This window comes from Populus euphratica, unplaced genomic scaffold (genome assembly GCF_000495115.2).
Source record: "Populus euphratica unplaced genomic scaffold, PopEup_1.0 scaffold65.1, whole genome shotgun sequence".
Taxonomy (NCBI): Eukaryota; Viridiplantae; Streptophyta; class Magnoliopsida; order Malpighiales; family Salicaceae; genus Populus; species Populus euphratica.
This window is the reverse complement of record NW_011499943.1, coordinates 669,567-681,601: the sequence shown is the minus strand read 5'-3', so window position 1 is coordinate 681,601 and position 12,035 is coordinate 669,567. Positions and strand designations below refer to the sequence as shown.

Genomic DNA, 12,035 nt, shown 5'->3' with positions numbered 1-12,035 from the left:
ATTAACCTCCCTGTGGTTTGACCCCGGTTTTGCCGGGTTATTTATTACTTCGACACTCCTGTACTTGAGAGAAGACATCAATCTTTTCATCGTGTCACCTCCCCATTGAATGTGAAGATACCTAAGTAAAAATAAAAGAAAATTCTCTAAAATAATATTTTATTTTTTTAAAATAAAATGATATTGTTTCATTTAAAAATTAAACCGAGCTTATCAACTATATTATATTACAACAATTTTTATTTAATTTAATTTAAAATTAAATAAAAACTAAGAAAGAAAAACGAGTTAATGAGTAATCAGATTTACTTAACGTACTAAACTGGGATTAATAACATTGAACATAGCTAATCATTGATGGATAAAATATATGACGGCCTCCCAGTAAAAATACCCCGCGTGAAACAGACATCGCGGTGCGAGTATAAGCGAGAAAACGTGGTTATATAGTTTCGTGAGTTTTTGGGCTTTTCTTTTTTCACTGCTGAGGCCTCGTTTCATACCATGACGTGTACTCTGGCCCGAACAGAAATCTTGCACGCAAGCCTAATGCCCTGGCAGCGTGACATCATGCTTACCATTGCAGACACGATTGCCAGGCTAGATTTTATCGCGTGTTTGATGTCGTGTTGATCGGCGTTTTTTAAAGATATTTTTATTTAAAACTTAATTAAAATATTCCTTTATTTTTAATACCAGGATATTAAAATCATTATAAGTATTAAAAAAACTATTAAATATATTTTCAAGTTAAATTTATTTTAAAACATAACTATAAACCATGCTTAACCCATTACACTACCGTACGTTTTCAGTAAATTAATAATCTTAAGTTAATAATATTTTTGTCTAATTTCAATATAAAATGTAAATGATATTTTAACTAAATAATCATTTAACCAACTTAATTAAATTCATTTAATTGATGGAAGATAAGCTGTTAAACAAAAATAAATAGAAAATGAATTGTTGCAAAATTAATGGAATATAAATGAAAATTAATTATTAGTATAATTTGTATTATAATTGGTGTCATGATTTATGATCCTTATCCTCTTATTTTTTTTTTTTATAAATAAACAATGTATTCAAACCTTAAATATACACCATAAGATATAAATAAATAATATATTCAAACCTTAAATATACACCATAAGAAAAAAATAAAAGAGAAGAAGAGGAGAGTGAGAGAAGAAAAGTAATCGCACAAAATTATAATGTATTTATAAGGAGAGTAAATGAAATATTTTTTTTAAATAATAGAGAGATTTTATTTGTTTTTTATTAGTAAAGAGAAATTATAATTTTTATATTATTTAATAAAATTTTTCTATACTTGTACTTGTTAGTGGATGGAGTTAAATTGAATGAACTAAGTAAATTTTTATATATTTTATTTTTTGTTTTATCTTATTATTTATTTTTATTTCGTCGAATTTACATATTAGTATTCTAATAAGTTAAACTGATATAAAAAAAAATGTCAACAATATTTGAATAACTAATTCAAATACAATATGCTCAATCCATTATTTAAAAATTTATATTGCCAAGATTCTCAATCGAAATTGCTGTAAGAAATTCAGAATAAAATCGTGGCACATTACCATAGTTTCTTAGAGTTATGTTACATGTAACGAAATATTCAATATGAAGATGAAAAATAAAATAACATTAATGGTTATAATATATAATTATGTTCGACTTTACAGGTTTTTGTTTCTCGTGTCTATTGATGATTTCGTGGTATTTATCTTTTTTCTAGTTTTCAAGTTCAATGCAACCATCATTGCTAAGCAAATAATTAAATCTACTATCACTCATTTAATTGTATGGTTAATTTACCCTAAAGGCTTCGGAGGCTGTGAAGCCAAGTGATTTTTAAAACTACAGCGTGATGGAAAGAATATACTTCTAAGATTAGTTTGTTTTTGTGTTTTAAAAAAATTAAATTATTTTTTATAATTTTATATGATTTTGTTATATTAATATAAAAAATATATTTTAAAAAAAATTAATTTCTAAATAAAAAACACATTAAAAAATAACTATTATACACCCAGCCATTCCCTCCTCTGCATCCTCCTGCAGCCTGAAAGAAAAGAAAAACGCCACCGGAAAACGTAGAGCTCGAAGATATTTTTCAAGTTTTTTCTTCCTTTGAATCGACCACAATTACACTTTAATCCTAGTTCGAGAACGGGTAATTCCTTAACCAGATACACGATGCAGGAGATCCGATCAATTCAACAGGGATTTGTTGTCTTCGGGTTTGGTGGATAGCCATCAAATTCAAGAAAAGTCATGATCACGCTATACAACCTGGCTAACAGAAAAGGTTCATAATTTTAGATTCAGTCAGGTTTAAATTTTAAATGGATTAGCTAGTTGTAACGAGTTGAATCTAAAAAAACACTCCAAATTAGGATAAAAAATGTTGTTTTGTCTGTTTTGTTATTTTTTAATCCCATGTTCTTAGCTTGTTTTTCTTATTTGAATTAGAATCCTCGTTGTTTTCATCCTGTAAGGGTTCGGTTTAATACCGTTGAGGACGAGGTTGAAATCCCTGTTTTAAGAGTACTGATAATTACTCCATAATAAAACTGCGTTTTACCATTGTTATTCTGTACCCAGTAGGGTTGGAAGATGCAGAGGAATTTTGCAGAGCCGCCAGCCGCCATGGATTAAGATCAAAGCAACCAAGAGTTATTTTTTCTAACATATGTTAATATATCTATTACAAGCCTTTCTTGCATTTCGAATATATTAGCCAATCAACATATCCATCAATTATTCCTCGGAAAGGGACAAGCTGTTCCAGAGTCACTGAACCTCAAAATGTGTCCAAATCTTATTTCAACTGCAGTCAATATCCATTTTTGTCAACTTTCCTCATCTCAAACCGCGAGCCATTTATCTAACTTCGGCGGCATGTGCACACTTCCTGAGTACAACAAGAGTTTCCTCACGCGTTGAGAGTCATTGTCTCGAGTTTGACAAATTTGTTATGTTAAACATCGATGGCAAAAGAATCCAATTTTCTTCTATCAAGTTCATTGACAAAATTATACAAACTATTTATCTTTGTTTGATTGGATTCGATTTCTTTCCTATGCTGAACAGATTTGCCAAATATTATCCTGCACCTTACTTTTCCCGAGGAAAAGCTATAAAAACTCGTCAAGATATAATTATTTTTTAAAATGTTTTTTATTTAAAAATATATTAAAATAATATTATTTTTTTTCCCACCCAACCAATGTTATAGATCGATCAGCATGCTGTGCCAGGTTAATAATAATGCAAAACGTAAAAAAAAAAAGAAAAAAAAAAGAGTCAATTGCGTTAGAGTTCGTGCGGAGCTAAACCCAAATAAACATGTAAACAGGAATTGAGGATTCCATTTGCTTTCTTGGTATGTGCTCAATTTATCAACAGGAGCTAATGACATTAGGGCAAAGATAGGTTAATTAATTAAAATAACTTACTGCCGATGCTAATCCATTCTGCTGCATATTCTTATTTGAATCAGAAAAATGTTTTATTCACCACAAAACAGGTATACAACAATGATTCCCCTGTAGCCTGTACTGCTAAAAGGAACAATTTCTAGTACTTGAGGGATAAAAACTTCAAAGTCTGAAACAAATTTACAACAGTGAGAAAGCTGGGAATGATACCCTTACAATTTAAGCTGCAGGTGATGATAAAAGAGATAGAGGTGCAAGGTTTCAAACACGGTAGGGTAAATGTTCCACGAGGAAGAGAAAAAAACAGAAGACAATCAAGCATACCCAAGTAGATGTCAAGGAATCCTAGCAATATTACTTGCATCCAATCAAACACTGGATTCATGCCTCATGGGAGGCTGAACTGAAACGCTAAATATAATATTTGTAGCTCAAATACTGCAGCCAGGATGCCCTACTTGTTACTGCACTTGGTATCAGAGCTATCCATAGTTGAGGGGGTGACATGAACAAAGGATGGCAAGAATGAATCCACAAGTCAGCCTTGTGGACTTCAAGAAGGGAATGCACTGCATAATTCTTGAACTTTCATGTAGGTGAACCGAATACAAAAACAGCTTCAGCACAAAATTAATTCAAATGTGATGCCTAGTTACCGGTGAAGAATTAAGGAGCTGCTGGATTCTCTTGACTCGGTCTACTATGTTCAACGTGCAAATGAAGCTCCTCGTAACCATGCATGGTATCAGCAGAAAACCGCTCTATGGCTACAAAAATTTGTTTCAGACCCAAATGAAGACTGCTACTATTGGTCATTTTGATCTGATGCATAGCCGTACTGGCTTGAAACACCTTCCCTCGAGCTTGCATCATCTTTTGCAACCTCTGCCCCTCCCTCTCCAAGATCTTCATTTTTCTCTCCATGTCCTTGTCTGTAGTCAGTCTTTGCTGTACGTAGACACAATGCCGTTCCCCATATTGATTTACACTAGCGAAAAACCCATTCATTGCATAAATTACTTCCATCTCTGAGACCCTATCAATGGCATGTGACCACTGGTTACAGAACGCAAACACTGGAGGTGCTCCTACCCTACCAGGGGAGAGTGGTGACACATCATCTGGCATTTCTTCAGGTTCAGAAGGAAGACATCTCAGAAGCCAACCATTCAATGCTTTGACATAGCCTCTTTGGGCAATGATCCAATTGGAAAAGCACAGATTCCAATTTTGCAGCTCAATCTTGAGTTGTATCGCTGCTTCGAGACAAGCATCACTGAACTTCACATTGGATGCAATGGCATCCAAACTCCTGGCTTCCACAACTGCCTGGGACTGACATCTGTGGCATTCTAGCATAACTTTCCACATACCGAGTAACCTGTGCTTTAAGCGAAGCGATGTTAGCCGGCACAGGGAAAATACAAGACAGACAAGCAACAAGGCTAAGCTACATCTTAAAAGTTGCTGCAGACCAGCAATTCCTAATAAAGAAGCAACAATGTATCTACAAGAAAACATCAAAACGAAGTGAAATTAAAAGCTCAGTGGCATCAACTACAAATTAAACAACAACATACTTTTCAATCAAGTTACTGATCAGTGGCCACAACTCTTCGTCCCTCAATTTATTGATAGTTGTTGATATCTTGTCAATTACTTGAATAGCAACTTTGATTTTAGTAGACAGCATCCGGAGTAAAGATCGAGTGGAGTTAACTTTATTGGCGTCAGCACCTTTCTCGTCCAAATTGTTCATCTGCCTACAGTTCTTCGCGTGAATGATCCGCAATTTTTCCTCAGCCTACAATAAAATCCCTTCTAAGCATTTACTCCTTTACAAGTCTAAAGAATTATCAGACAAAATGCAGAGCTAATCATAGCAGCCAATCCAAAGTACTTGTGCTTGAATACAAATTTCTACTCAGAAACTATTGACGTGGGACAAAGTTCTGCGTTTTCTTCGCTATACACAGTGTCAACTATAGTTCAAATTATATGAAAATTAAATTTAAACACATGAAATTTAACATACTAATGATTAAAAAGGAATTACTAATTGCTTTAGTAAGAAAGAGATGGGTGGTGTTTCAATTTTTAACCTCATATTTGCCAAGCAGTTGCCCTTCTTGCCTAGTAGACTAGGAAGCATTCCAAAAAGAGGCAAAAGAAAAAGAACAAAGCAAACATAAAAAGAAATTAAGCAGGATCAAATTCTTCTTGGAAAAGAGTAAAGCATACCTTCACTTCATCATAGAGTTTCTTCTCCCACAAGCACAGCTTCCTAAGAGTTGAAGACAGATTCACTGAAAATATACCCAAATCCTCACCAAAACTCCCATGAACAGGACCATTCTTCTCCAAAAAAGATGGACTAACAGTTTGCAATGTCTTGGAAGAAATTCCTTTACAGATGAAAAAAACAAGCAAATTACGTAATCTTGACAATATTTAATGCTAGCAGACTAATTATTAAACAAGAAATTAAGTTATGTCAAAAAAGAATGTAACAAAGATACCTTTGTAGACAGAATTCTTGGAATAATATCTGAATTTCCCTGCATCAAGGATCTTTAGAACTTCATTTCCTGACTCTGCAGCTCTGTCAAACAAGACCTCTACTTCCTTCATGATCTCTAAGACACTTTGATTTTTAGCCTGCTGACCCAAATCTTTACTCTCTTTACTCTCCTCTTTCACAGATTCAACTTTCTTTTCTTCTACCACATCAACCTTGTTCTGTTTCACAGCATTACCTTTCTCTGCCTTCAATCTCACACCCCTTTTATCTTCTTCTCGACTTTTACCACTTTTATCTTCTCCACGAATTTCTCTCACAAATTCCCTATCTTTGGCTGGTAATTCATATCTTTCGTATGTTTCAAAGAAATTCAAGAAATCCCAGGCTGAACTACTTGAAGCCGGAGGTGGAGGAGTTTTCCATGCTGGGTAATCGTACCCATTATAGTCACGGTGATCATAAGAATATGAGTTAAACTGATTTTGTTGGATTGTATGAAGTGAATCAAAATCTTTGTTGTCTCTAAATTCATCATCTTCTAAATCAGAAGGAAAATCAATGTGAGAAGTCTCCGAGTTTGTTGAACTTGAGGGACAATTATCAGGTGAAGAGGGTTTACTGAGTTTAGCAACAGTTTCGGGATCGCCATTAGATTGAGAATCTGACTGATCATTGATGAGGGTTTGATCAAAGAAACGGCGAAGGGTAGGGCCAAGGGACTTGAGGGAGTGCATATAAGCAACATGAGCATCAGCGAGGGCATAGCTTTGGTAGAGAGCTTCTTCAAGGAACTTACAGCGGTCATGGCATAGAGATACCGCAGGGAGCTGGTCAATTCTTGAAGGGGAGCAGCCCATGAAGTGAAGAGTTGAACCAGACAAGAAGAGAAGTCTGGTCTGATCTGAGAGGGGAAGTGGATGTTTGAGGAGCGTTATAAGAGGTTTAAATTTGTTTTAAGTGGTGTGTGCGCATTTAAAGCTGCATCTATTAGGGAAAGAAAGAAAGAAAGAAGGAAAGAAAGATGGTGGCACTGAATGAGCTTTAATGGCATGGTAGAGGAGAGGGGGTGGCTGGCGGGATTGGCATAACGTCTCTTTGGTATTTTTGAGGTTTTTGCAATTATGGTCCCTAGCTTTTTGATTCCCAATATTTACATTAGTGTCCATTATTTATTTACATATAGAAAGTTTACCCGGAAACATTTAGGTGACATCGTAGGTTAACTCATTATCTAGGAACCGAATTAATAATTTTTTTTTATAACAATGTTATTTTTTTAATTTAGAATAACATTATTTTGAACAAAATTATTAAAAAAAGCCAACAAATCTAGATACCCTAGTTAATCCAAGAATTAATCTATCTAATCTAGACTAAGTCTTGTAACTATCAATTTAATCATACCACACTGTTTTTTGTTTTTTAAGGCACAATAGTTTATATATACAAGTGTATGTACCTAATTATAATTTAATTTTTTTGATTGCTAGAGCTCCTTTGTTAAACTATAATTATCAAATCTAATCAGAATCATACATTTATTAGATTAATTTTAAAATAATTTTATTTTTAATGAAATAATTTTATTTTTGACAGTAATTAAAAAAATATTTTTAAAGTAGTTTTATTAGGTCTCACCTGAGTTTAATAAGATCGATATTTAAATTAATTCAAAATAAAACTTGACTCAGATTTGGTTTTGAATAACAAGTTACCAGATTGATTTATCGAACTAAGTAAAATTTATTAACTTGTTATAGTATGTGGCTCATGGATAGATGTTGTGGTAAAACGGGGTAGCAAAACGGGGTAGCGAACATCTATCTTTTTAGGATAAAAATTATTGTTTTATTGTTAGGGATGATTGATAGGTAAAGAGGTGAATGAACAATATCCCTGTAATATAATAAATTATTATTAAAAATTATTAATATCTCTTGTACAACTAGAATTTATTATATCATGTAACTCTAATTTGACATATAATAAAATATAGCTTTTTACTCATGTGGACATGAACATCTTATTAAAACATGTTAAATTTTTGTATTTTTCTTGCTCTTTTTTTTTTGGCAATATTCAATATTATTATTGTAGTTTTCACAACAAAACTATATTTTAAATTCGATATATAATAAAATATAGCTTTTTACTCCTGTGGACATGAATATCTTATTAAAACATGTTAATTTTTTGTATTTTTCTTACTTTTTTTTTTGCAATATTCAATATTATTATTGCAGTTTTCACAACAAAACTATATTTTAAATAGTTTCAACAAAGAATAAAAAGGAAAAGAACAAAGAGAACAGACCATTTGGGAAAAAAGTATTGTGTGAATGAAAAAATATTCCACACCTTTATTTCAAAGAAGTGGGATGAATGAATAATTCTCATTAGAGATCTAGAAAATAGTAAAGTTTCATCTATATACATGTACATGTATATAATAGCAATTTATACACTTGGAAACATTGTAGAGAAAAAAAGAAAAAGAAATTATTGATACACTTGGAACTCTACTACGTTTTTATACATTGAATCCCGATATTATGCAAGAATTGATAGTACGATATGCTGAGTGTATAGAATAATTACGAACAATCATTTCTTCTTAGTAAAGGGACGACACCGGTCCCATGGGCATAGAGGTCAATGGATCTTCCTTCCGTACACCTTCGACATCAATACCAATATATATATTGAGAATTATCAGACGACTATACCATGCACATGATAGAGCAATTGTACACTTCACCTCTCCAGATAGCTCCTGCTATCAAGGCTACGTACAATCCATCATAGAGATTTGAAAAGCCAAAAAAGATGATCTTATTTTCAAATCAAGCCATAATAGTAGTCATAATTGGGTAATGTTGTGTCTTTATGAAGAAATTAAATGGACAAGAACATTTCAACCCTTTAATCGATTGAAACTAACGTGGGTGGCTCTCTTTCTATATTTTTGTTTTGGCAAAAAGTGAGCATAGAGGTCTATAAATGCCAAGATAAGACAAGGTTTAGTGTAAGTTGGTTCACTGGAGGGAACACATTTGAAGTGAATTGGGTGATTCTGTCTAAGTGGTCTGGCAATTGATTCTACAAAGCCATGCAAAGCGTTAGAAAAGTTAAGAGAGGGAAGGGGAATAATGCTTTCCAAATGAAGAATGCTGTGCGTCCTCCTTTTGAGCGTTTTAGGTTCGGGAAGACAGACAAAGGAAAAGAGTCACGTTCATGATGGGGATTTTGAATCTGATTGTATGATCTTAAAAAGGAGGTTGGAGTGGAAATCCAACTCGATAAAACTTGTCTCTATTGTCTCTCCTTTTCCCTTGTTTTTTAATGCGTGAGATGCCATGAACCAAGGAAGAGGAGTAGGCATGGAAGCATGGTCCTCATTATCAGCATTCTACCCTATCCTAATTCCTAGGAAAGGCTACAACTTTTGGCCTTTGATAATGCCTAATATAATAAGCAGCTTCTGGTTAGAATATAAGTTCTCCCCCCCGCATGATTCTAGGTTTGGCTTCGGCTAGAGGGCAAGGTCCCCTCCCATACTACGTTACCAGATTGAAAATTAACAATGGACAAAAACCAGCTGGAATTGTTACAGTAATGGATGAGTGAAATGTAAGGAATAAATATTGTCGACAAATGCTGTTCACCTGGCCGAAGCTTATCAAGAATAACATCCACTGGCCCATTTTGATGGGCAGTTTCCCTTTCGAAGACGAGATTAGTAGTGCCTCCAACGTCTTCGATCTATGCTAAAAACGAAAATACGTACTCATTTAATAAAAGTTCCGAAAGATGTGGGAAAAAAAGAAAAGGTCACGAGCTTCTTGCACAAACAAGACAGTGGTGATAACCCTTCATGCAGGATAATGTTGCAACGGTCTAATATGAAATGGGTCCAGTTGCTTGGGTATCTGATCATGGAGTTCATATATATACACGCATCAAAACTCTAATATTATATTAAAAAATTTAATTTAATTTAAAAATTTTAAATTTTAAATGAGACTTATATTATTTTTTTAACAATATAAACACACATATGTATTTAAACATGTATAAGCTAGTATTTAAACATGTATAAGCTAGCATTGTAGCACATTTTCTCCCTACATATTTATTAATTGAATTTAAAACTTGGTTACATTTCAAATCATTAATTTTCTCTATCGAATTACTGAAAGCATGTGGAGTTTAATAATGTAATTCATACAAACTATGATGTTTAAAAAGCTTAGTATTAAGGAGATAGTTCAAAAAGTTCATTGCAAATTGTCATGGTATCCATTAGTTTTTTATGTATAACTTATTTATTAGATGATTTTGATAAAGTAAAGATATTATTGTGTGTGGTCCTGCACCATGTGATTAATTAGTAAAAGTTGTCTCTTTGAATTAAAATGTAGCTACCACTGTAGAAGGCAATAGAGAAAACAGAAGCGAGAAGAGAAAAATGGGAGAAAGAAAGGAAAAAGAGGCAGCAGAGTAGTTTGTCTTCTTTCTTTGATTTCCAGCTCGTTCATCGTTGAATCGGGCTGAAATTTTGACAACAGCTTTTAGACACATTACTCTTTCTTCTGGATGGTTAAATTGAAGATTGATGGTGTGAAAGCTAGTCCTTTTGATAGAAAGCAGAGCTGTTAGTGTTGTGAGTTTTTCTCAAATACTTCTCTATTTAATCTTATTATATTCTAAGAATAGATTGCTCTTGATGATATATATATATATATATATATATATATATAGCTTTTAGTTGAATATGAGGAAGAACAATTGTGAACCAATTATTTGTTAATAGTGGAAGTTTTTGGGTGGATTATGATCCCGTGGTTTTTCCCGCATCGGGTTTTTCACGTAAAAATCTTGGTGTTGATTTGTGTGACTGTTGCATTATTTTATTGATTGTTTGATCTTGATTTTGATTGCACAAAGAAAAAAAGAATTGAAACTTGTGAATTGATTCAGCTAGATTGGTGTCCGGTTATTTGTTCTTAATTTTTCCAACAAAGTGGTATCAAAGCACTGGTTGTGTAGATTGAATTTCTTGTGTAGTTAAAATAGAAAGGAAGATTTGAGCATGATAAAGCTCACTTTTCCTAATTATTTTGTATGAAAAACAATGCTGGAGGATCACTTATATTGTAATGATCCGGCTTTGCCACTTGAGTGTAAAGAAATAAAGCCTGATGAAATGGATGAGGTAAAATGAAATGGACTTAAAAGAAAGGCAAACGCTAATGTTAGAAAATTGGTATCTTTTAAGTCCATTAATCATATTTCTCAAGAACATGATTGTATACAGTTTGAAAGATATTGGAAGAAACCTTGTTAAGAAGAATGCACAAAATAAGGTTTTTGTAATTAAAGACCTTGTAAATTTAAAGTATAAAGATGGTGAAGATGTTTCAGTGTATATAAATGAATTCCAAGGGTTCCTGAATCAGTTGTCATTGATGAATCTTGAGTTAGCCAATGAGATGCAAGCACTAATCTTATTGAGTTCATTGCCGGATAGTTGGGGAACTTTGGTGGTGTTGCTTAATAATTCTACTTCGAATGAAAAGATCACTTTTAAAAAAGTGAAGGATAGTATCCTCAATGAAGAGAAGGGAAGGAAAGGGACAAGCATTTCCAAGTCTCATGCACTTGTTATGGAAAGTCGAGGGAGAAGTCAAAGTAAGTTCTCTCACGGCAAGCAAAATAAAGAATCTAGTAATAGAAAAGGCAAATGAAAGCCAAGAGGAAGATCTCAATCAAGGAAGGGAATTAAATGTTATTATTGTGACAAGACAGGGCATATTCAAAAAGACTGTAGAAAGTATAAAGAGATAAAAATGGCAAAGATGAAGATAAGAATGAAGAGAATGGTACAACTGCAATTGTATTTGATGGTGATGTTGCCATTATTTGTGATGATGATTGTGTTAATCTTGCATGTCAAGATACCACTTAGGTTGCAGATTCAATAGCTTATTACCATCTTATACCCCAATATGATTTTTACAAATCCTGCAATGCAGGTGACTTTA

At 33.1% G+C, this 12,035-nt stretch overlaps 1 protein-coding gene across 1 annotated transcript; it reads right to left on the bottom strand.

Moving 5' to 3' along the window:
* Positions 1-3,488: 3,488 nt before the first annotated feature.
* Positions 3,489-7,082, bottom strand: LOC105137263 (uncharacterized). The gene is made up of 4 exons (XM_011042958.1): positions 5,990-7,082; positions 5,712-5,875; positions 5,051-5,274; positions 3,489-4,851 (listed from the first exon to the last, which is right to left on the bottom strand). The coding sequence occupies exons 1-4, from the start codon at positions 6,846-6,848 to the stop codon at positions 4,137-4,139; spliced, it is 1,962 nt and encodes a 653-aa protein (XP_011041260.1). The 5' UTR covers positions 6,849-7,082; the 3' UTR covers positions 3,489-4,136.
* Positions 7,083-12,035: the final 4,953 nt, after the last annotated feature.

What these genes read in the sequence shown, in the direction of transcription:
- LOC105137263 (XM_011042958.1), bottom strand. Translation starts at nt 6,848, where the DNA reads ATGGGCTGCTCCCCTTCAAGAATTGACCAGCTCCCTGCGGTATCTCTA. An exon ending in AACTCTATGATGAAGTGAAG is followed by an intron (nt 5,275 to 5,711) that starts GTATGCTTTACT and finishes ATTTTATTGTAG; the next exon opens with GCTGAGGAAAAATTGCGGAT. An exon ending in ATCAGTAACTTGATTGAAAA is followed by an intron (nt 4,852 to 5,050) that starts GTATGTTGTTGT and finishes CTTAAAGCACAG; the next exon opens with GTTACTCGGTATGTGGAAAG.